Here is a 26732-nt window from a genome sequence, read left to right as displayed (position 1 = left end):
ATTAGATGAAATATTACTCCCAAAACATTTTAGCATGAGCTGTTCTTAGAATATTCCTAAGTCCTTTTCTGAATTTTGCAAACTTCTTGGTCTAATTCATGTCCTAATGCAACGTTGAATGTCTTCAACTATTATTTCTGAGGTGTATTTGATCAACTGAGTTACACAGAATTATTTCTGCTTAAAATCAGACAAAACAACATTTAAATATAAAGAAAGCAGTGAATCATTTTAGGATGACTTTATGAAGTTACTAGGGTTTGAATGTATTCTCATCAACTTTCTGTGAATATTAAAATAAACTGGAAAGAATAGATCCTTATATTTACAGGTCCAGGGAAATGTCAAAAAGGGAAAGAACCTCAAAAATGTTCATGTAAAACAAATTTAAAAGGACTTGGGAGCACAGCCAAGAGGCTTATTTCTGTTTATTCATGTAAAATTAACCCAGCTTTGTACCACATGGCAAATGACAAAATTCACTTCTTTTTGTTGCTTCCCCTATAGGCCTCAGCAATCCTGGGTTGGCTTCTTTTCTCTGCTATAAGATAGTCCTTTGAAACTACTGCTTATCAGCACTACTCCTTTCACTGATTTGTGGAAGTGAGGACAGATAAGGGAAGGGTAATGTCCCCTTAATAAAACACTGTATATGGAAATCTCCTCCACACCAACTCTTATATTTAGAATAGGAGCTTCTTTAAGGGACAAGCTGTAAGCATATATTCTGTCTCTATGGCAAAATCCTGCATAATGTATTTGGGTTTTTTTTGTGTTTGTCTTTTTGAGAGCATGAGAGTGAGACTTTCAGAAAGCAACTCTCAAAGATAAACTTACATTTGTATATATGTGTGTAAAGTGAAACAAAATACCTTATCTCATTTTCCTCTTGACAGTCATTACACTGTGTAGTTTCATCACTTTCTGCTCTGGATTTGGGATGTGTTTTCTAGGAAGAAAATGAACTAAATATAAATATTCTGAAGCTTTCTTTTTAAAACTCCAAAAACAACTGGTGCATATTTCATTTTTTTCCCAAAATTTCATTATCAAAATCACCTTGCAAAATATAGGCCAAATCCAGCCTTCTAGTACATGTATCTTGCTGGTAGATTTTACAGTTAAAGCCTTTGCACTGTAGACAAAGCCAAAATGGGGAAAAGCAACAGAATCTGCTTCTCAAGATATGATAGGAGACCTGGGAAATTAGGATAATCCTGTGTTTTTAGTTTCCAGTTGGGAATCATATAGCTAGCATACTGATAGGACAGGATTTACAGTTTGGTGGTGGAATTCAAGAGTACGATGCTAGAGATTCACATTTACATGTCACACAGTTCAGTGAAGATCAAAAGAGGTGTCTGTTGTTTCCAAATGTCCAACTGTTCTGTTCTCCCTGCCTCCACAGGTATGAAATTTAATATGTATCACTATGTAAACAATTAAATGTAATATTTCTTACCTTCCAGTATATGGCTCCCAAAATAAAGCCAGTAAGAAGAGACAGCAGTGATGTCAGTGCTATGCTGATCCCTTGCAGGCTGGAGCTCCTAATGAAGCCAAGTGCTTCTTCTGTAATTACAGATGTTCTTGTTAGTGAAGACAGATTTATGGCAGAAAACTGTTTTCAGGCAACACTATTAGCAAGAGCATGTTCATACACCACCTACATAAGAGCATCTTAAATAGCAGAACACATACTTCAAAGTGCTGTATACATGAGGTGCATTTCATGACAAAATCTCATGGGAACTTTTTGGGGGCCTTTGCACCACAAGGATGTTCTTCCCATTTCTGAATGAACTGTGTTGCATAGTGTCAATACTAATTCTTTGTCATCTGTAGATCATTTTCACTTTCCCTCTCTTCAGTGTGTTGGATTTATCAATTTTGAAAGGTCTTACTGTGTAAAAAAAAGTAATTCTTCGGAAGAGTATATACCTGTCACTTCTACATAGCCACTTCATGGATTTGTTTAAGATCCATAAGGCACGTACTACTGATTTTAAACAGCCACTTTGCCTTGACACTCAGGCTAGTGAACCACCTACACAAGGCCCCTCAAGAGAGGTTAATTTAACAAAATAAGCCTGACTCCACTTCTAATGTCTGCCTGGAAAGGTCCTGCTGACTTCAGTGAGATCAAACCCTTGTAAACTGAAGTCTGGCTGTGTGTTATTTTGTTGCTATCATTTCTTGATAGCTTTTTACATTTTATACAGAAGGGCCCAAATCCTACCCTTTTATGTACACAAGCTATTCCATTCCCCTCACAGGGAGCTGTATGCATGCTGAGAGTAAAATCTGGCCTTCCAGCTATTTAATCAAGGGAAGGATGTGAAAAATCCCATGGAGTCACCCTAGGATCCACCTTCTGAAATGCAAAGTGAGCCACAGGAAACTGCTAGTATAGGCACTATCCACTGAGTTTCAGTTCATTTCGAGATTTGGTGACTGCAGCTCAAATAGTGGGTGTATTGCCAGATTACAGGAAAAAACCCTCAAACTATAAGCATCGGAAAAATGTAAGTGATTGGATACAGAATAAGAAAATGGACTCTGACAGCACTGGAAACTGTTGTGCAAGTGACTCACGCAAAGAGGAAACAACAAAGCATGTATGGTATGATAAACTGGGTCAATCAATGTATATATAGTATATTATTAAAAAGCCACTAAGAAAACACTTCCATGTAAAGAAGAACTTTCTCATTCTTAACTAGCAACTCATTTTTATCTCTGAGATTATCTGGTTGTCATGCTATCAGTTTACACACAAAAGTTCTTTTTATCTCCAAAATTAAGCTGTATTTCTAGAGTCAGTGCGGGCAGAACTAACCGCCCCCCCCCCCCCGAAACTCTGTATTTTAAATAATATACTGCTTACAAGTTCTAGATTCTGACTATAGTGGCTTGAATTTTACTTGCATCCGGCACACTTGTCAGATTACAAGGAGACGTCAGTCAAGCAGAACAGATGCTAGTTTACCGTGAAAGAAACCTGATTGTCTACTGAGTAGGGGAAGACAACAGACAAAGTTTTACAGAGGAGAACATAAACTGAATAGAGGCTATTGATTAGTCTGTTTTTGTCTGCTCTGACATTAAAACCAAGAGCAGAAATTAACTGGAGGGGCATATGCTTTAATGAACTGCCTGTCTGAGATTAGGCATAGGGAAGGTTTGTTTGCAGAACTGAACTTCAAGAAATCTGGGCCAAACCAAAGTGAAGCAGAACCAGCCTGAACATCTTAAACAAAAAGTGCCTATCATTACTTTATCTGAATCATATTTGCAGCGTATTCTCAGAAGAAAATTTCTATATTGCTCGCTTGCAGTCAAGAAAAATGCAACTGTTTTGCCTTAATCACATTGGTCATGTTTCCCAATGTGAGCCTGCTCAGTTATACAACTGAATTATGTAAGTCCTCTAAACTATAAGGATGGTCATTTTTTTCTGGATTCTGCCCTGTAAACTTCAGGAATAAAGGAAAAGTGGAAAAATAAAAAAGAAAAACTCTTCAGGTCACATAGGCCATAAAAATCATTTGATAACGTGTTATGGTACAGTGAGCAACCTCAGAAACCCTCAGTCTACTCTGCAGTGCCATGCAGCATGTAATGGCAAGCATTTTTATGTGAAATTCCAGAAAAATGTTATGCAAAGCATTCAGAGGGATCAGTGAAAGTCAGGAACCCTCATTTTTACAATTTCTAACAAACTAAAGAGTCTCAGACAACTGAAGAGCTCCCTTTACAATGAGGTATCTAAAAAAATTTGATTTCTGCTATCTTCAACTGTAGATGCTTTCTTTAGCATCTATGGAAATCTGAAAGGAAAACACAATTATTTTTCCATTTCAGGACCTGGAAACCAGGGACAGAACCTAAATACAGTCAAAAAATGAAAAAAACCCACCACCCAAAGTTACCTTAGAAAGCAAATGACAATAGATTTTTTTTTTATAATCTGATTGCATTTGGGTTAATTTGAAAGCCATTTTGAAAGAAAAACACCAATTCAAAACTACCTTAAAAAGCAAACGACAACATATTATTTAGTTTCAAGTCCAGAACTAAGTGTCTTGAAAGATCTGGAGAGAATTAAATGAGTCATGGCAAGTTTTATCATGCGCCTTTTATTTATGGTAACATCTAAAACAGAACAGGTTGGAGAATTTTCCGTCTGGAGAACCTCCCAGGGATCTGTGTCCTACTGAAGAAAAGGGAATTAAGAAAAGCAAGCCGGTTTATTTATTCCATAGGGACTCTGTCCTATACTGCAAACTTTAGAGCTCCACACAGTTTCCCTCTCCCAACAGTGGTAAAGGCAGAGTAGAAGGACTAGGAGGAACTAGATATATTGGTAAGTTTGTGAACTTCTTGGGCAACGCCACAGGAACTGCTGGCTTTGCAGTTAACGTTATTCATTTGAAATAGACGCTATCTTATGGTGCTAAAGGGGAGAGAAGCAGAAAAAGCCAGCACAAAGCTCTCATTTTGCATCTTATGGAAGAATTCCCTTTGGAAGTGAGTTCATCTGCAGTAGATTTATGTATAACCTTCATGGACATTGGGATGTTAAACTGGGAATACAATATATTTACACTGAAAGCCTCTCAGCTACACAATGAAGTTATTGAGCTGATCTCCATCTTTAGCCATGTGTGTAGGTTTAGCAAGCAATTATGATTCAAATCACTGGCTAGATTTTATTGCCATATACGTCTCAAAGGAATTTTCACTTTTCCTCACTCAGCTCCAGTACAATTACCACAAGATTTTATCTATACAAATGCAGAACAGCTCTCACCTGTTCGTTAGTGTTTTCAATTAACTATAAAGGTGGAACAAAGGCACAGAATGCAACACCAATTGGATTAAGCCATGGCTTAATATTTTCAAATTGTTGTGCAATTATGGAATTAAACTAAGGTGTTCTTTGCTTAATTATAAAAGTCAACGTTCTTCCTAAAATACTTATAGAGATCTCTGTTTATAGAACATACACATTCTTGCACTGTTCAGTACTGAAGAATAAAGTCACATTATTATGAGGAAATTACAGACAGAAATGGAGAAAGCAACACTGAACTTTCTATGAAAATATAAATACTACTGCACTAAAGTGAGTGAGAAGTGTTAGTAATAGCTAGTATTTTTAAGTTTTAAGCAGGGCAACATGAGATTCATTCATTAGGAAGAAAAAGACTACCATTTATTCAGTTTGGTTCAACTACAGAAAGAAGAGATCATCACGACTCAACGCCTCTCATCCTGACACTTGTTCTTTACATAGGAACCATCTCATTTGAATTCTCTAGACGAGACAAAGCGTAAAGATTCCAGAGAAGTATCAACAGGACTTGGACCTAAACAGTTACTTGGAATTTAAATTGGACTAGACTGATGCAGCACAGAGAAGGAAAAAAAAAAAAAAACAGACTAAAGAAATTAGGAGGGTTGGTGGAGAAATAATTATATGGGGGCAAAGTTGGAGTGGGAACATGCCACAGATCTACAATCAGTATTAAAAGGATGAAAACAGCACTACTGCCCCCCCAAAGAAAGAAAGAAAGAAAAAGAAAGAAAGAAAAAAAGAAAGAAAGAAAGAACGAGATCAGTTGTTCAATTTTACATGTAGTTTGGGAAAGATTTTTGATGTAGATTTGGTCAGAGTTCTGCTCTACTATAGTAATTCAGTTTTATCACTGAGTAATAATGATGCACTGAAGTCATGAGATATGGCTGTTGAAATAAATGTAGCTTCAAAAGGAAAAAATTTTAATATAGCTGATTTATATGATATACAATTCCTATGATAGCTATTATTTCACAAATGATTTTATTAGATGATACACCTCAGGTTTTACTGAGTGCAATTTAGCATTAAGAGCAGTTCAAATCATCTGACTCTACAGAGACTTTATTAATGAATTCAATATTTATTATGCATCTGGAAGAATACAGCTGTAAACAGTGAATGCTTCTAAACAGTCTAGAAACCATTAATTTTACATAGCTTATTTTAAAACTGCTTACTAGCTTATTTTAAAACTGCTTACTAGTAAAGATGGTCATATTTTTTAAATAAAATTATTCCAGTAGTTTGTGTGTTGAGATGCTTTTTTCTGATTTTCAGGTTTCCCCTCTTTTCCAAATGTTTTCCTTTTGAAATTTGAATGTAGTGGTGCCGTTCTGAGATCAGTACCAAAGCAGGCACATAGGGTCCCCCTATGCTGAGGACTCTTCATGCAGAAAGCAATAAGGATTATTCATTGTTGTTCCTTCACAAGAAGGCACAGATTAACACCAAAAGAATACTTTTTCATCAATAAAGACAAGGTAAACCTGCAACCAGTACTGAAGACCATTCTCAGGGAGTAAGAGAGAAATGCCGATAAAGATATCACATGTCCCATCCCCCAAAATTCCAACTAAGCTAGTAAAATGTAACCAGTCAGCATCCAATGTCCAAGTTAATGCATTTTAAGCTGATTATGAGTTCAAACTGTCCCCAGCCCCAGACATTCAGTCCTCATGTCATTTCTACATAAGGCTGTTAATTGGTATCCAATTTTCCAATAAATTGCTTAAGAGAATGATAATCAGTTAAAACACACCTGTACAGCATATGGTCAGCCAAGCAATTTCTTTGACTTACTGCATTATTTTAATTAGGCTTTTTTCCTAATTGATTATCAGTTGTAGTTAAAAGACAAGATTAATAAAGCTGCTTCTATCCTCCCATTCCCAGTGCACTGGCACAGGTGCCATTTTAGAGGTTGGAGCCCTTGCCTCCGCTGCACTGCCTGGCATCCCTCCCAGTTACCATACTGGGTCAAACTCCTTTCATCTGAACTCCTGTAATCTAGCTATCTCTTTCTTTTTGCTCCTTGATCCATTCCCTTAGCTTCAGGCTGCACTTGAATATTCTTCCTCTAGTAGCTGCAGTAAAAAATATCGCATGTTCAAACCTGAGAGAGACAGGCACACACGCACTCTTTAGTCCCCTCCTGGTGCCTCATAATTGGCTGTGGGCTCATCAGGTTATTCGCAGCCAATTCTGTGACCTCTTGGCTAGGAATTTATGCTAGTGAGATTCGTCTTTTCCAGAGAGGCAGGCTGACAGCCAGGAGTTTCATTCCAGACTTATACTCAGAGGATTTTGACTTAAAACCTCTTAATTAGAAAGCAGTCAGGAAGGGGCTTCAAATCTGACAATGGTTGTGAGCAAGCTAACAGGGAGGGTGCATGGTGGTAGAAACCCAGAGAATAACTAGTGGATATCAGGTATCACATCATACTTTCCCATGGGAAGGAGCAGAAGAAGAAACCTCTTGTCTCACTGTCAGGAGCCTCTGCCACGCCCTTATGTCAGGTACAACAGCCTGTCTCTGTGCCTATGCTTTCTTAAGCAGAAGGAGTACCAACCACACACTTAAATACCACACATTTAGGTAATAAGGATGTTTGTGAAGTGAAGGGAGGAAATGGGAAAAAAAAAGTACATTGTCATCCTGATGCATCTGGGAAAATGGAACAAGGGAAACAGTGTTATAAGCTTTAAGCACCATTTGGGAATCACTAAGGGAAAGCCACTTCTTTAACTCACAAGGAAAGTTCCAGGGAATATTTGCCTACAAGACCCAGATACTTTGTTATTTCTCTTCAATCAGATTCCTATATCCCTTCTGACCTCATGACAGGTAACACTGTGGCTCTAATAGCAAGAACTCCAGGCTGTCTTATTTGTCAGTGGTCAGTCATGTAATACACTGATCAAGAGAGATGAGAAACATGGAGATGGCCAAGCCAAACAGAAGATTATAGCCTGCCAAAAGGGTAGTAACTACGTCCTTGACCTCAACTGAAAACACACCGACTGTGGAGCTAGCCCTACTGCTACTACAGCAAGCGACAGTCTTCAAGTTTGGAGTCAAGCTTGGGATCAAGACTAGTCTCAAAATACAATGTACAGACAACCTATCCACCCATGTGAGTATTCTGGGCCCAGCTCAGGACAGCTATAGTGTTAGTTTGCAATGGCTTCCCTTAGGAGAGTTAAAATGAGTGTCTGGGATAGCCAAGTTCGCTGAGATTACTGGGGAGACCTCATGACGGCAGTGAGGCAGAATGAAGTGATTTGATTTGCAGAGAGCCATTATACCATTGTAAATATACGGCATCTCTAAATTTTGATTAGATGAGTTCACTACATTTTGGTATAACAGCTGAGAAATACAAGGTATACCATAAGGCATAAGTAACTTCCCATTAATTTGCACAATTAAGACATTCTTTTCCTCTTAGCTCTCATAATAATCAGCTACCAGAACAAAATGGAGACATATATATTAATTCAACGACTTGTACTTACTGTTACTGCTAGTGTTACTGCCAATGCTGTCATTCCTAAGGGAGCTGGCAGCAACAGGAGGAAACAAAAATGTTTTTGTGACAGCGACTCTGGAATCTAAATAGAAAATGAGTGTGTCAGCATTATGTAACTTAAAATACAGTTCCCTCTATATAAGATGCTGGGCTATAGGCCTATCCTGATCTGGCTACTGGGCTGCTTTAAAAGAGGATTAAGCCAAATTCAAAAAAGGCAATCTGATTAATAGACAGATGTGTCACACACTGAGCTGCTACTGAATACCTATTCCGGAAGAGCAATTACTTTACACAAGTTCTTAGGTTATGGCATCGATCTGCTTCTAGTTATTACTGGTGTAACTGCAACTGAATACGTTGTCCTAATTAAAACAGCTAGTAGTTGTCCCTAGAAAGAGTAAAAGAAAGCACAAAACCTCCATTCACTAGAAGGATAAGAATGAACCACAGGAGCCTGACCTGAGCTTGTTAAATTTTTAAAATCAAGTAAACATTATCCTTTTCAGGAGAAGTGGGACAAATGCAGAGGTGACCTGACACTGCTTCAATTTACAACTTGTCCTAGTTCCTTACCCTTTAGGTAGTGCAATCTTAGGCTCCTTTACTGCCTTATAAAAATTAAATAAACCATCAACAGAAGATCAGATGAAGAACAAGAGCAATGTAAAAAGACAATCCAGGATATATTTGGGATGAAAAGAAACAGAGCAGAGTATTGTGAAGTTATTTTGGATTATATTAAGGAATGATGTCACTAGGAATGATGGTACTAGTTTTACTGTCAGATAAAACTCTACTTATAAAAGAAATAAAAGTTTTGGTGTTGTTTGTCATTTTAACTGGCAATAAAAAGGAGATATAGCATCCTTAGCATCTCTGAAATCAAAGGAAAATCATCCATTTATATCTACTTGGTCTCTTCACAAAAACAATAGCCATCTTACCATTCTCTGGTGTTTCTACTGTTGAAGGCAGAATGCAGTCATTCTGGTCCAATGTGTCTGCAAACTCCTTATAGACCTCAATGGTACTATTAAAGTGACTAAAAAAATCCTCAGGAATGAAGCGACCTTCTTTATAAAGATGACCATTTTCTTTTATAAAATCCTAGGGTAAAATATAGAATTCAACTTGAAAGAAGATCAAGAGATGTGCTCATTTCAGCATATCAACAGATGATAAAAATATCCAAAGATGACACAAATAAGTTCAAAATTTTAACCTGCAGAAGACCAACTTTACTGCATACAATCTTAATAAAACACATAAACACTCTGAGCTGAGGATTTTGAAATAACTTTGCAAATAAAAATGAGTTATTAATCCATCATTGTAAAACTGCCACAGAAATACACAGCTAAGAAATGAAATGTGGTCTCCCATCTTATGCTGAAAATGAAGAGATTTTGATATTTTATTTCCCTAATTAAAAAAATTGCCTTGATTTCATATTATTTTGTAATGTTATCCATGATCCTTTTGATTTGAACACAGGAACACAATACAATCAGCACTATTATCATAAGAGTACAGGGAACAGAATACAATAGCTAGGATATAGTACTACAGAGAAGTGGGCTGAGATCCCTGATAATGTACCTAAAAATAAGAGCAGGGCTATAAACAAGGAAGCCCAATCAATCACTGTGAGGTCTAATGGATAGTATGTTATGCCAAACTAAACAAAAAGATTGAGGTCCATGTTAAGATCATTGATAGTTTTTTTCTGTTTCCTTTTTACCTGACTGTGACTTTCATAATAGCTGTTTCTTATGCCAGCTGTTCAGATTTGGCCTGACATTAGTTTTTACTCCTAGTAAGGAAGACTTTGGTAAGCACATGGGTTAAAAGTGTACCAAGAAAAACTTCCTGGGGTTTGGTTCCAAAATTATTTTCTTTTTAATGTTGCAAGTAGTAGATCTAAGTTCATTCTTCTATGAGGACAAACATAGATAGTTGTTCCTCTGAATTACAGTATATTTGCTTCTTTCTTCATTCTCTGTCTTAAAAATTAAACCCCTCTTTTGCAACGACAACCCAGCGAGTGTCAGTGCCTTGTCTCATCAGGACAAGAATAAAAAAAAAACAAATAAACTGAAGATTGGACAGGATTCATTTTGAAATGGAAAGCTAGGGAATACCTCATTAAAGAATCATATCTCAGCAATATAATGTTAATATATGCCAAGGTTACTGGCTTATGCCACACCAAATGACGTTGGATCTTTCTGTACATTTATTTCATTCTGCAAGTAAAAAGGGAACAATTAAACCAGCTCTTTAAACAACCTAGAACTGACTGAGCAAAAAAAAAAAAGTATATGGAGGATGAAATCTTAGCCCTATAGAACATGGTGGATTTTTTTCTTTTTTTTCAGTGGGACAAAACCTTCAGCTACAGAACTGGTATTTAATTACTGAGAGATTGGTTAGAGCTGGGTAAGGGATTAGAAAGATAATTTTTTCCATCATATTTTCACCCAAGAGAATCAGACCTCTCTAAAGTGAGATTTCCGGAATCCTTCCAGCTGCTGTTGGCATTAGGAAACACAAGGAACTGGGGTGAATGACATCCTCTAGCGTATGCTGTGTCTTCACATATAAAAGTTCATTAAACCATGGTGAAGTTTTCTGAAGCTCACACATGGTGATACATATTAAGGTATATTAATAACTTCAACCACATCATATTTAAATTTACATTAGGATCACTAGCAAGATTACTAACTTAAGCTGGATGCACAAGGAAGATTTCTGTCTGTTTGAAACAGGACAGACAATGAATGATTAAGGATGACAGTTACATTTTTGACTACTGAAATCACTCTATACAGGTCACTGTATGTACTGTAAATCCTTGTAAGCTATTTTCCTTTAAAACAGGAGATAAATAGTAGCTAACATCATCACAGTGTATTCAGTGCATCTCTAAACAAAGTAGGATTTCAAATGCAAGGACAGAAATGAAGAACAGCTGTAATGAAGCCTTGGACATTTTTAGATTAATACCGACTGCTATGCTAGAGAAAGTTCAAAAACAAATATCCAGCATAAAAGTAGAAACTCTGTATTAGGAAATTACCTTATTTTTATCAAAAGCTAGACATGCCATAAGATCATTAATTATCCTTGTGAGATTATTGATGATTGAATAGTTGCTTAAAACATCAGACATATCTGAAATATCTGAAAATTTCTGGAGAAGATTATGTAGACTCCTTGAAAATTCAGGCACCATCAAATGCAACCAACAGTGATTAGGCTGTCAGGGGATAAAAATAACAGAAAGGTAGATTAAATATCACACTTATGCAAAACCTGGTTAAGCAACTCAATGTGCAAAAGTAGACTAGACTGTTCTTTCAAATTTGGATTATCTTGAATTTGTCTAAATTAAAATTCATCCTCTCTAGTGTGGCCAACTTTCTCTTCAGTCCTTTTGGTATAATCTCTGTTCTCTCTGATACTGACATATTTATGTTTGTCTGTTAAACACCACCCCTTCACTAAACTGTTAATGAATGTTAAGCATCAATCTGTTGAGCATTTGAGCCTTGGGATATACCACTATAAACACTCTTCCATGCTTTCATTAACTTTGTTGGTTTGTTTGTTTTTAAATAACTAGTGCTTTAACAATTGTTCTCTAGATTTTCTTTAAACCACTCTCAATTTTCATTTTATTATTACCTTATATAACTCAATTAACTCAAAAGATCCTTGATTTAAATCTGTTCTGAAAAATGATTCTGTAAATGTATTGCTGCGGAAATCCATGTGTGCTTTTATCCATCTCGGAGCAAGTTAGTTTGGTTAACTCTTCGGTATTTTCACTAAATGCCATTTCTGAACATAGTCTCTAGGTCTAAAAGTTCTTCTTTTCCTGATTTTTCCCTGATAAAAGGATTCTACACACCATGTCATGTTATCTGCTACATCTGTGCCATTGGAATAGTGTTCAAGTCCTTTCATTGACACCTGTACAACTATACTGCACTTAAAGTTTGCACAGCTGTTCATGGGATTGAAACCTGGTCATTCATTTTGCTGCCTTAAGTCATTAATTTCTTTTAATTAGATTTACATAACAGTAGTCATGTAAATAAAAAGGCCACCAAACCCCACTCTCCCCAGAAAAACTTAACTCATTATGGTAAGCACCACAGGTAGTGTGTTAGTCATTTTTTATATACCATTCTAACATGCACATGGAAATCCCTTCCCAATAAATACTGCATTTTTAACAGTAAATGCTATGGGAAAAATGAAAGAGCAAGTGAAGATCAGTATTGTAATAGCATATTAAGTGAAACATTAGAATTTGTTCCAAATATGAAGCTATTTTTTCAACTGTTTTCAACTGTCCTGGGATCATTAAAATCTCACACCTTTCAAGATCTTGGCTCAGCAACCCCTGAGGAAGATGCACCCTCAGTGTTTCACAGCATTTAGAATAACAGCATCCATGGAATCCATCAACTTCATTCCACAGAACACCGGAAATATTTGGATTGTATCCACTTATTGACTTAATCTCATTTTACTCAATTTATGCAATAAATTCTTTATTCAAAAAATTTATTCTCTACTATCTGTATCATCACCTGGGGATGAATTAGTTTCTCAGTGACACAGTCATTGTTCTGCCCTGATGTGTAAATGTCTTTGATGAAGAAGAAACATTCACACTTCCCAAAACTATTTGGCTTCCAGTATTAGAGAACTTAATGTAAATACATTGTTTAGCTCCACCTTAACTTTCACTTTTGTGTATAACCCTCTCACACACCCACTAACAAATGGAAATTTAGTATCACCTCCTTCACTAACTATTTCAACAACAACTTAAAAAAGAATAAAACCAAATGTGAAATGGATGACATTTGGCTTGATTCTCTGCTCCCTTTTTTTTCCTCAGGCACAACAACAGGAGGGGAGACGCAGAAGCAAATATATCAGGGAAAGCTTATTGAAACGTACTCCATTCTAGCAACACGCGCTGTACCATGTTGCATTGCCCTGACAAGGCAGACAGTGAATCTTCTGCTTTGGTGTAAGAACGCCAACACAGAGCCTCAGTGCTTCTCTGAATTGCAAGCCTGGAAATCCTTTTTCTCCGAGGTTTTGAGGGTGTGCATTCTACTATGACACAGATGATTAGCAAAAGCTTGCTGCTCTGCCTAGTGTGCAATAGGAGCATTTGGTGATTCCAGCAGGGATTCTGTTTTGCTGCTCCTGCGATTTAGCATGTGTGTGGGAGTCTCCTCTGACCGAACTGTTCTGACCTACAAAGCTGATCATATTAGCTTTAAGTTTCCTTTTCAGCAATGTCAAGCTGTGCACTTTCTTGCTTTCTCGATACCTACCAAACATAGGGAAGAAATTATGTTAAAACTGGCAAATGTGATATTGTTTGCCAAGCAGAAATGAAAGTTCACCTCTGCTCTGTGCAAATTTTTGTGCAAGTTTTGACTGAGATTTACATCCTCAGGTGCTTACAAACCTGACTTCCCTGTCTTTCCAGGTAATCCTCATTTAACCTTTTCTTTCTATGTCTATCTAAAAGTTTACAGTTTATCTCCCCATTACAGTGCAGCCCATGCTGCTGTCATCTGTGCCTTTTAATCTGCAGGTTAACCTACACAGTTCACTCCAAATCTACTTTTAAAGCCACTCAGATGCCTCCAGCTAGTGCACAATGCAACAACCCTTCTGTTTAATGGATTGGGTCAGTCTGGTCCTGTTACACGCACTACACTGGCTTTCCATCTGCTTGGGATTCACTCTGCCTTCCTACCTTTAGTCGCCTAAGATTGAGCCTTGCTACCTTAGGTACATTTCCCACTTTATGCACACCCTGAAGATTGAAATCTCTTGAAAAAATCTGCAGAGCACTGTTTTGATCCTTTTAGAACTGAACAAAGGGCATTTGCCTTATGCAAAGCCACAAGTTTCTTAGCTTGTAGGGGGTTTTTTAGAACCCAGAGCAAAACCTATTTACTCAGCCAGCCTTTGCTGTGGTATACATAATGCAACCTGAAATCCCCAGAGAGGAATTTGGCAAAGTGAGATATGAATACTGCTGAATACTTCCTCCTGTGAAGGCATGTGGCCAAGAGCTACACCTTTCATCACCACTATTGAATGTGGTGTACAAGCAAAGCAAATTTGGAAATCCCTGCTCTCAACTTCTCTTCTTCCTATTTAATTCTTGGCTGCCCATTGTAAATGTAAACTGGATCTAAGTTTCTGGATATGATGCAGCAAGATGACATGGCATTTAAACTATAGAAAACGAAACTACGCTGGAAGCCAAAACTGAACTGCGGAGCAAGGTAAGAGTTAAGTAGTGGGAATGATCATGAGTCCATTGCTCAGGCAGGCTCCCTGGCCTTCTTTATTTGAAGTGTAAACATTCCCCAAAAGAGCAGCAGAGACATCGGTCCTGACAAAGTCCTGCCCTCTCCTGCCAGCTTGCCTCACTGATTGGGAAAGCTGAGGGAGCACGATTCAGGCTACAGCTGTACTCCATGGACGTGATTCTCCTTGTCAGAGAAATCAGAGGGATTCAAAATCACTGAATTTCAAAAAGCACTGTAGACAGGAGGCAAAGGCAGCCTGTTTTACTTTCTTTTTTCTGGATAATGGCTATTTTTAGAGATTTAAAATTTTCATTAGTTTTATTTATGTTATAGTACAGACTAGAGCACAGATCTAATACAGACTTCCACAGCATTGGTTCTGAGTTTGCCTGCCTAAGGAATCAAGTTTAAAATGGATTCTCTAACTTCCACTAAGTTTTAGTAAAAGCTTCTAGCTTCCAACAAAACTCAAAAGAACACTATTAGATTTGCCACAATACCTCGAAACCTCATATTTCAGTACCCTTCACTATCCCACAACTTCCTTTTCCTCTAGCAATCTTCTAACCTCATGTCCATTCAGGACTGACAGAATGTTGCTTCTGGCATGATTTTCCAATATCAAGGGGGGATATTGCTAGAATTGCTAGAATGTTGTAGGACAGGTTGTATTTTTATATGTATATTAATATAATTTTGATTTTCATAATGACAACTTTATACAGATACAAACACAACTTTTTTACATCTACTGGATGATTTCTAACTATTGACATGTGTACAATGATTCAGTTTATATTCTTAAGCCAGGCACAACATCATTCACTTGTATTGATAAGCCAGTACTTTTTCTTTCCTTTGATCAATGCCAGTATAGTATTCAGCATAATTTCTACTTTCACTTTTTTTCTTCTCTTTTCTTTTTGTTGCAGCATATACAACAACCAAGAAAGCATTGCAACACATCACTCTTAAAAACATTTAAAAAAAATTAAGGACAATTTCAAAGATATTTAGCAGAATAAGCAATAAGATAATATGAAGAAGTTTTTAATATAAATTGTTAGAAAATTTTAAAGAAAACATAAGACACTCATTTAAAAGCATGACTACGAATGAACTGTGGGATTACATAGAAAGAATTAAAAAAGAGCTTGTTTGAATGAAATAAGATAATGATGTCCCAACTTTCTACTAGTTTGATTAGTTATCAATACTATCGGTTGCTGAACTTGGGTTTCTCTTCATTGGCTATTGCACATATATAGTCATTTAAAGTCACTTCCACAAGCTTTAACTACAAAGACATTCTACAGTATATCTAAAGTACAATTAGAAAAAAATTATTTGTTCAAGTAAGCAACAATTTTCAGCTGACGTGATGAAACAATACTGTAGCTTGACTTTTTCCAGAGAAAATGCTAAAAAATATGAATATTTTTCCAAGAATCCTATAAATAAGATTTTAAGTGACTGCAGGAATCTCTATATATTTCTATCATTTAAATTAATTATTGGAATGCCTATTTCATATAATCATACAAATAATAATCATAAGAATAAAATAATTATTCTTTAACTGTAAGTTAATAAGCCATAGAACAAGGTACAAAATATTATGACCACCACTGGCTCCAGTGGGCTATTTTATCAGGATTAACTTAAAGTGGTTGTACATACCAGGCTATCCATCTTCGGGACATATTTAAGGGTTATAATATAATCATTTGGGAGATTTCCAACCTACAATAAATAGATAATAAAAATGTTATTACTGACTACTCAAATTAAGACTTAATTTCCATCACTGTATTCAACATATAATCTATCAAATATTCAACATAGATTTTAGGTAAGCTATCAGTTGCAAAAGCTTATATACTCAATTTCATGTGGAACTTGTACTGCATCTTATCTGCTCAAAAGTTAAGTATCTTTCTATATTTCACTAACATTCCCAGAACCAAGCTGAAGTTATTCAAAGCTACCATCTTCCAGCAGAATTAAAGTCAGTAGAGTGGTGAAAGAGAACTGATGCTCTGAGGTTATTCATTACTGCAGAAATGTCACTGCATTTCCATCTTTTAATGGAATGTCTTGAAGTGTTTGGAACGTTTACATGACAATTTTTATGTCACCCGTACCTCTCCAAACAGGCCTACCTGAATAAGCATTTTTCCTTCAAATAACTTTTTTAGGTAAGCATTTGAACCTAAATAAATCTGCACCTGCCCAGTGCTCACTAATGTACCAGGTCAGAAAAACACTTCAGCACAACTTTTACTTTGAAGCTGTGCTTCAGACTAATGATGAGCAACGTAATTATCTCGCAGCCGTGTCCAGAAGCAAAGGAGAGCTACCAAACATGTAAGCTCAGTGTGGCTCTGCAGACGTCAGTGAGTATGGGATGATCTGAAATGAGGATGAGGAGTGGAGGAAGGGGCCTTACTGAATTACACAACGCAATCTCCTACAGATGGGATCCAACACTCCAGTGAGATGTGACTGGGGAATGTGCTGCAAGGGCAGATGAGGACGAGGAGAGAGACCACTACCATGATCCACAATCTCCTGAAATACTTTTTTTGAAAGTTTGACTCATACTATGATGCTTTGTGATATAGCAAATCTTTTTTGTGTATCCATGAAAGGAAAGATTTGATTGATATTTCTCATCCTTGTTTGAAACCCATTTTGTTGAAAGATGATGAGCACATACCTAACTCTTTTCATGGACTAGAATCTACACTTTTTCCAACAAAGCATTTCTACTTTTTTGGGTTAAGGATCATTTTGTTATGGGTGCTTTTGATTCTGCTGCTATAGCAAGCAGCACAGTGATTTTTTTTTTCTGTGCAGTTTTTAGGTAATATTTTCTTTTACACAACAGAATGTTTTACTTGTTAATTAAAATTCAGTTTCAACTAAAAATTAAAACAGCAATTTCAAAATGTTAAGGTTCTATAACTGTTCAAGGACAATACTTATGCACAGCAAGTCACTAGAGAATGCCAAACATTTTTGTATTGACAATGTAGGCTGAGCCATGATCTTTCAGTTCAACGACCTTCAGCTTTCTCCTTACAGCATTAAAAAACAAGTTTTATACAAGTGATCCTGATGAATTCTGTTCTGTAGATCATGTAATTTTCTTTTTTACTTTTATACCTATACATATCCCAGGCAGAGGTTGCAAAAGTGCCACTAAATCTCCTGTATCAATTTCTATTTGCCTGCACCTGGTTTTGGGGGTTCTGATTCAAGACATTATAAATACTGAAAATTATTGCAATACATTTGTTCTTTCTTTAGAGCATCCTGAAGTTGTACTTCTATTTCCTTTTGAAACTGCCTGATTTATTCTGAACCCCTATCTACATTTTTTTGTAAATTTTTCCTTTCTCAAAAAACACCCTGCCATCACAGCACATTAATAGGTAATCCAGTTTCTTTTCCAGCTCCCTTTGCGTGCCTGGGGAGGTAAGATTAGCAGCACTTCAAGCAGCAAAGATAGTGAAGATGTTACTGCAGGTGCAAAGTTTCCCATACTTACTCTAGAGGGATTCAGTACTTAGCAATGTCAGCAAAAGTACCTTTCTTTAAGAAAGGTCACTGGAAGACTAAATTTGTTCCAAATCAATGAACACTACAAGAATTGAGATACATTATGTATACAATCTACTTTACTGGCATCACTGCCTGTCAAGCACTTTTCATGCACAGTTAAAAAAATGTAAGTGCCTAAGAGCTCTTACAGCTCTCATAACAAAGCTGGAGATTACAGCTCAGTCTCAGATATTTTTCTCCTTGATAGCCTGTGAATCAGAAAAGATATTCTTGAATTTACTATTAAAATTGAAGATCACTGGGGTGGTCAAACCCAAAGTATTTGTCCTGCCTCATGAAGAAACAACTTGTTAGAGTTTTATTGATTAAACTCCACATGACAGATGTTCCGCTAATGGTAAATGGTGTAGCTCCGTCCGAGTGATGAAGCTGTACTTGTGTCCCAGCAGGACTTACCAATTCACTGAAAGAAAATAGGATTGAGTCACAGAATGACAAAAATCACAGAACGGTTGAGGTTGGAATGGACCTCTGGAGATCATCTAGTCCAATTCCCCTGCTCAAGTAGTGTCACCTACGGCACATTGCCCAGGACCCTGTCCAGATGGCTTTTGAATATTTCCAAGGATGGAGACTTCACAACCTCTCTGGACAACCTCTTCCAGGGCTCAGTCACCCTCACAGTAAAGAAGCTTTTCCTCATGTTCAGATGGAACTTCCTGTGTTTCAGTTTGTGGCCATTGCCTCTCGTCCTATCACTAGGCACCACTGAAAAGAGTCTGGCCCCATCCTCTCTACACCCTCCCTTCAGATACTTATACACATTGATAAGATCCCCCCTCAGTCTTCTCTTCTCCAGGCTGAACAGTCTCTGCTCTCTCAGCCTTTCCTCATATGAGAGATGCTCCAGTCCCTTCATCATCTTAGTAGCCCTTTGCTGGACTCGCTCCAGTACTTCCATGTCTCTCTTGTACTGGGGAGCCCAGAACTGGACGCAGTACTCCAGATGTGGCCTCAGCAGGGCTGAGTAGAGGGGGAGGATCACCTCCCTCGACCTGCTGGCAACACTCTTCCTGATGCACCCCAGGATACCATTGGCCTTCTTGGCCACAAGGGCACATTGCTGGCTCATGGTCAACTTGGTGTCCACCAGCACTCCCAGGTCCTTCTCTGCAGAGCTGCTTTCCAGCAGGTCAACCCCCAGCCTGTACTGGTGCACCTCCCTAGGTGCAGAACCCTGCACTTCCCTTTGTTGATCTTCATGAGGTTCCCCTCTGCCCATCTCTCCAGCCTGTCAAGGTCTCTGAGGTACCAGTGAGAAATATGTTTGTATTACATCTGTACATTTTGTCTTCCTTGCCCTGGAAGGAATTTTGAAATTTTGCTGAAGGTTAACCACCAAGACTACAATCTAAAACTAACCGCTTCCTTTTTCATGCTGAATTATCCTCGTGGAGTAATGTTAGTGGGACCAAAAAGATGGACAAGCATGGCTGTGTTGAGTTTTCCAGTTGAACACAAAGGGAAAGACAGATTCTATATTAACAGCTTTGTGTGAGGTGGCTGATGACTGCAACTCAAAAAGGAGCTGCAAGAGGCAGAGGACAAGAAAACTCTGACCTGCCTGAGCAATGATGGCTTAAAAGTGAACTTTCCTTGAAAATTCCTGAGTGCAGGAAGGGCTTTCTGGTTCTTGTACTCAACTTTTTAAGTACAGTGACAAATTTGGGGGCAACAAAACCCCCACCTGCATGACCTTCCTTACAGAGAACATCAGCTGATGATCTTGGATTTATAGAATGAACCATGCATTGCAATTAAAATGCCATAAAAAATTATCTGATTTAGTGCATGTGTGTGGTTGTAGAAATCCTAACAGGCTCTGAGAACATCTTATTCTTGCAAGAGATGAAGAACAAGGAATCTAGACTTATGCCTTTAAACTCTTATAAAACCAACATTAATGGCTACATTCCCAATTGTAACAAAATCTCAGACTGTGTGTGGAATGCAAGATTCCTTCTGACATAAAGAAGTCTGAATATTTAATATAGTTCTGCTAACACTGCATAACCCAAATATACTTTTAAAAATATGCTCATGATCACATAGATGCAGAGATGAAAAAGGGATGAATTCCTACAGAAATAGTTGTAAGTGATGTAGATTCTATAAACTACTCTTTCATCACAAAAGCAGAACAGAAAAGACACGACCAATCTCTCCAGTCAAGTGTTTTAATATGACGGACTACCCATCTTGGAAATTCTCTTTATTTTGAACTGTTTTACTGTTTTGAACATTTTAAGGTTACAAACATAGATATCAAGATTTTTTATATATGGATCAAAAATAAAGTAAGTCTTTAAAGTAAAAATTAACCATTTACCATTGTCAGTGATTTCTTTTTTATTCTGAGTCATATGATGGGAAAAATGTACTTTCCTTTTGACTACCATTTCTACCTCCTGTTTCTTTCTTCCTCACTCTTTTCCTCCTCTTGAATGCTTCTACATCTCCTCTCCTTGCATCCTTGGCTTTTCTTTTGCTGCAGGAAAAGTCCATCATCTCCACAAACTACTCTATCTCATCTGATAATGAAGCAGTTAATAAAATCTGCATCATTTGGCTTAAGACAACATGCTAACGAGTTTTGTTCACACTTCTCACAGTCATAGTGGCAGCTTATTTGCAGGATAACAACACTGGATCATTTTTTATAACCCCTTCACACATTAGAATTAGACCCATTTAAAAATAAATATCAAATGTTGTGGCGAGTGTAAAGTACACATTTACAGCAAAGATGCAATGTGAAGGTAAGGCATTGAAAACAACATGTTCAAATGATTGGCCTAGTTGGTAAATGCTGACTATTGCTTGGACTTCCAATAATCAAAAGAAACATTGTTTTAAAGAAGTAGATTGAAGTAGATTGAAGTGCCATAGCTTTCTGCTGATTTACTATGCTGAAAAGAACAATGGGGACAGGCTTTACTGACAGGTGCTGCAATTACAGTTTCATAATATGGAACATTTGTTCATCAAGCAGCATGTTTCCCTCCAGACATCTTCATTAAAAAAAGAAGCAGGAGTTCAAGTGATTAGCAATGCAGAATGAATACTCTCTAAATACTTGCATTCTCTATAGGCATGAAATTATGCTCTTTTAAAGTTCTCCCTGTTAAAAGAAAACTAATTGTTGAACTGTTCTTTTCTTCTTAAAAGCATTTTATATAGGATGCTTTCTTCATGTTGCAAAATTAGATTATAAGGACTTCTAATAAATTTAATCTTATGGAAAATAATACCAGTCATTTTTGTGTGAACAGATATCAGTCTGTTTTGGTCTTAAGTTGATTAGGGGTTAGTAACCTCAGTTTTATCGAATCTGCTCTTTCCGACTCTAGTTTCTGGTAAGAGTCACTAGACACTAATGACACTAGTGAAAATCCATATTAACACCACTGAAAACAAGTTACATCTGTCCTCAGTTTATTACTCAATGTAACATTGATTAAGCAAAAGACCCACATCTTTAGACATTGCACAGAGTGCCTTATTTATTCTGCACTAGCACAGGCTTAGTAGATATGCCTGGTTTATGTTCACAGAAAACGTTGGTTGCAGCATGTCCATCTCAAATTCCTAGAATACGATATATTTTAACAGCAGCAGCCATGTTCAAGGCATTTTCTATCTGTGAACTACACGTCTATTTTTTGCAGAACCAACTCTTTTGTTAACTAAATCACTATTATTACTCCTAAATATTTATATCATATTAGTATTTCTTCAGGACTAGGCCACCTTGTGTTGGGCTCTACACAATCATTAATGGAGTCAATCCCAGTTCTAGAAAGCTTACAATAATTAAAATAAAATCCCAGAAACAAATAAATGAAGACAAAGTTGAATCAAATTACAAACAAAACAGTTTTGTAGGGAATTGTGGCACTGTTTTCTTAGCTGTATGTGAAATGCAGTAGATGTAGAGAAGAGCAGAGTAAGAAAAGAAAAAAGAAGGACATGAATTTATGCTGTAAGAATCTCAGCATGAGATATAAAGAGGATGAGAAGCTGTCTGGAGTTTATCAGGGAGTATCTCTCCTGTGGCCCAGGAGCAGCGTAACAGAAACCAAGGAAATATTTAGGAGAAGCTAGGACAAGAAGGCAATGTTGGAATGTGTTAAGACAGTTCACAGGCAGTGTTAGTAGGGCCTTTGAAGACAAAACCAAGAAGCTTGTCATCGATAAAGAGACAATGGAGGAGCAGCTTGAAGGAAGCAAGTGGATGCTCATAGGGTCAGAGCAGCAAAATGAATAAACAGAAGGGCAGAATTACCAAAATTGAGGCCAGAAAAACACATGTCAGTGGACTGGATTTAAATCCACTATGAATTTGGAAGAAAGTTGAAATTGTTTGGACAGATAGCTAAAAAAAAATAATTTATTTTTCCTATTATGATAGGAAAAACAAATGGCAAGCTTTCAGAAATGAACTTAATGAGGGTCTGTGAAGCGGCAAGAGCCAAAATGGACACTTTTATTACAGACCTGGATGACTGGGGAGACATGATGATATTCCTTTACAGTGAGGGCCAGGGAAGAGTAACATTTTGGGCAGAGAAAGATGAAGAGCTCATAATTCTCCTTTGCTGAGGATTCAGGCTGCACTGAATCTAAGCTGATATCTGAGCATTTGTAATGAGATATGAGGAAGAGAGGCCAAGATCCCAAACTAAATGATGGGACTTGTGTATTTACTGCTGAACTGGAAAGTTTATCATATTCAGATCTTGAATTATATTGATGGCTGTGGATAAAGTATCTAAAGAACATGCCACTGCGACCAAGAATAAAGTCTTTAAGACAACTGTCACACCACTCTCAGCAAGTGTGATAAAAGTCTACAGAAAGCCTTTGTATAATAACATCACAATAACTACGGGCAACAACGTAGCATTAGCTTCTGTGAAAATCTCAGCACTACAATTTATTCTCAGTGTGAGAGAGGAGAAGATTTATTAAAGACACTGTGACCCACTGGCACAAGCTCTTTGGATCAGTGGAGAAATAAGATCTATAAATGCCAGTAAGACCAATAAGGAAACCAGCTACCTATGGGCTGCAATGACTAATTCTGAAGATTCAAATCTTCAGAATATCATTCCTTATTTCAGTCAGTATAATTTGTTTCAAAAAGCAGAAGTGGTATACAAATATTTATAGCAATTTGTAAGAGTTTTAGGCTTTGACTGACCAAAATTTTTAATCAATGTCATGTTGGAGTCCATGTTGTATATCCTTAGGATATACCCTATATATCCTGACAAATTATAAATGTAAAACCACTAGAAGTTAAAAGTCTGTTTGCAAATATATTGGTATCCCTCCATTTTGAAAACAATGTTTCCTTTTAATTAATCCAGATATACTGATATGCTAAAATACAATGCTATGCAGAAATCGGATGCTATCTTTGAATGGTATGGTACAGGCATTAGAAGTATGGTACAGGCACTTAACTATACCAAAACTAGACAGCCCTGCTGATAATGTCTAGCCAGTACCTGAGCGAGGTCTTTTTTAAGTAGTTCAGGAACCTCTACACCATGCTGCATTGGTTTATGTAGATATTTCCTAAAGGCTTATGTGGGCGAGGGGGAAGAAAACTATCACTTACAAATATAGGTAGAAATAGTTGCTTTCAGCAGCAAAACTTTCACAATGAACCCAAGATCTTACATCAGGAATTTGAAAGCAAATTCCTACTGAATCAATACAGTTTTCATAGCATTGTAAAAAAATTGTACTTTTTAGTGAAGTAATGTGAACAGTCAGTATTCACAGTGAATTTCTCCCTACTTTCAGGCAAACTGTCACTTAATGATAGTTTGTCTTAAAATTACAGTACTTTATTATATATAGCTTTTTCATTCTCCGTGTCAAGTTGCCATGGTGTAGCATTTTCAAAAGGGAACGATCAACTTGTAATTCAGTCAGTTTAATTAAAAACAAGAGTTCTTGTATTTTAAGAAACTACACTTATTTCCATGTTATCCTTTCTGTTCTCAGGTGGATGAAAAATCTAGGCAAACATTAACGTACATATACAAAACAGGGAAACAGACTCTCTGCAAAACATTCTCAAATGCACAATCCAAAACAAAGAGAATCCAAGAGTCTGGTTTTTAGTCTTTGTATTCTGTAAATCTGTGTCATTTCTCCAAATCAAAATATCTTCGAACCTGTTAGCTAATTTCACTCAAATTTTGCATTGGGTGGAGAGATCGGTAAGGTATACGTGTTCCTGTAAGTTTTGCAGCAATTTCCTTCAGGAGAAAGACCGTAATAGCATCCTCACTGAAGCAATGGCAGGATGAGCTCAGCCCTACTCCCTTCTGCTCAATCTCGGCAGCAGCAGAAGTGCAATGCAAGCTGGCCAGTCAGCAAAGTTTTTCTTTCAGGCTAAGCAGCACACACATCAAACCAGTCACCAAACTCCATAACAAAGCCATAATTTTCAGCTGAAGAGAATATATAGATGCAGGTATGCTTGTTAAGTGTTCAGTATGTATTATTTCTTAAAACCTTTGGTGTTAGATCCTGCACTGCTGCGAGCCAGCATAATCAGACACTTCAGTGGAGTTAAACACCAAGTGACCTCAGACAAGGAGATGAAGTTGTTCAAATGAATGTAATGTTCAACTAAGTAACACTCCAAATATACTTACATTAATTTAGTCCTTATAAAAAGCTGCCAGTCTTTCAGACTAAACTTCTAGGTACAACAAAACAAGCAGAGAGAGAAATACAGAATATTCTATGTAACCCACTCACATCTAAAGATTGTAGGAGCTGTTCAATCATTACTGCCATGATTGCCAACAAAGATGCCTAATATTAAAATAATTTTACATATGGCATGAATTTCCTGTAAACCTTGGGTAAGGACTTATCGTTCATTTTAGTTGTGTTTGCCACCAGTCCGCTCCACACACACCAATACCACAAAAATAGTAATCTGTCATCTGGTTGGGAAACAGTATTCTGTTCCCAGAGAACGTTTGAGGAAATCAAGACTTGTGACAATTTTCAGGGAAGTATGGAGGGAGGGAACCATACAAGTCCACACACACCACTGGGGTCAAGAAAGTCACCTCTTCAAAGAACTCTGAAAGTTATTCTCCAGTCTCTGCAATAAAGGTTTTGATTTTTACATATTTTGATTTTTTTTTACATATTTTGATTTTTTTAATATTCTCTTGGTTCTACCATATATTTGCTAACTTTCCTTAAAAATGTAAGTGCCATTAGCCGCTGATCATTGTTCAACATAAAAAATACATGTGAATTAAAAGCTACTTACCAATTTTGCAATGTCATTCACATCATCTGTCACTGGATTCCCGCAGGAACTCTGGGCTTTGACAAGAGGATTAAGTAGGAGTAGTTGAAGACAAAAGCAAGTGATAATCCAAGTCTGTATTTATAAAAAACAAACAAGCAAGCAAAAACTAGTAAGCAATCTCCGAAATAGAAGTACGAGAGACTGTATTAATGTTTTTCATATATGAAGTCTAGATGTAACAATACTCTTTCATCAGCACACTTTTACTGCCATAGTATATTCTTCATGGCAGGCATCCAAAGAAATGCACTTAACTGATCTTTTCTGGAAGAAAGCATCTTTAGAGTAATAATGAAAAACCTGGTATTGAACCATCAGATCATTTGTGCAGAATCCTGCTGCAATTAATTGTCTAGGTACATTTCTTCCAAGTTTAAAGGCACCAAGTAAGAGAAAGAATCAGACTTCACAGTATTGTTCATTATCACCACACAGCTAACTAAATGCTCGCCACTCACCTGGTAAGGTAGCTGATAAGTCTCTGCTTCTGATGTTATAATGGATGATAAGGAACAAAGTGATACTAGACCACAGCAAGAAAGAAAGGAGAAAGTTCATAATCACAGCCATTACAGTTGGGTACTTCAACTTTAAGCAGAACCACAACTGGCCTCTGCCAAAACACTGAGATCTCAAGCATCAATATAATACATTTTCTCTAAGTGACATGCCCTGGCCTATCAGAAGCAGTAGCTTGGCTTTGACACTTCATTCCCTTCCTAAGTCCTATTATGAACAGCGATGCAATGTACTGACATAGGCTTATGAGATTCAGCAGAAAAAACACCAGATAACTCGTTCAGATGCACCTGAGCATCTCCTCCCCTACGCTGCCTGAACTTCCTAGCCATCTGTTCCCTGAGCCCTGCTGCTTTCCCAAAGAGCCCTGGGCCAAATTTAAGCTGTATATCTTTATTTCCAGAATGCTAAAACATTTAAGTTATGGATAATCAAGAGTTGCCTCGGGTTCTGAAGCTCCTTGCGCCAGCTGA

At 37.2% G+C, this 26732-nt stretch overlaps 1 protein-coding gene across 4 annotated transcripts in view; it reads right to left on the bottom strand.

Moving 5' to 3' along the window:
- The window catches only part of KITLG (KIT ligand), a 54018-nt gene that overhangs the window by 2980 nt on the left and 24306 nt on the right, over positions 1-26732 (bottom strand). For 2 of the 4 annotated variants that reach the window (XM_067312802.1, XM_067312810.1), the window contains exons 2-8: positions 25699-25812; positions 16440-16502; positions 11480-11659; positions 9342-9504; positions 8381-8476; positions 1463-1572; positions 873-949 (exon numbers count right to left, since the gene is read on the bottom strand). In XM_067312802.1, the coding sequence (XP_067168903.1) occupies positions 873-949; positions 1463-1572; positions 8381-8476; positions 9342-9504; positions 11480-11659; positions 16440-16502; positions 25699-25812 (803 nt within the window). The remainder of the gene's footprint in view (positions 1-872; positions 950-1462; positions 1573-8380; positions 8477-9341; positions 9505-11479; positions 11660-16439; positions 16503-25698; positions 25813-26732) is intronic. The other 2 variants (XM_067312818.1, XM_067312826.1) reach the window with 1 other exon arrangement.

Source organism: Apteryx mantelli, chromosome 1 (assembly GCF_036417845.1).
Source record: "Apteryx mantelli isolate bAptMan1 chromosome 1, bAptMan1.hap1, whole genome shotgun sequence".
Classification (NCBI taxonomy): Eukaryota; Metazoa; Chordata; class Aves; order Apterygiformes; family Apterygidae; genus Apteryx; species Apteryx mantelli.
This window is presented reverse-complemented; position numbering and strand designations above follow the sequence as displayed.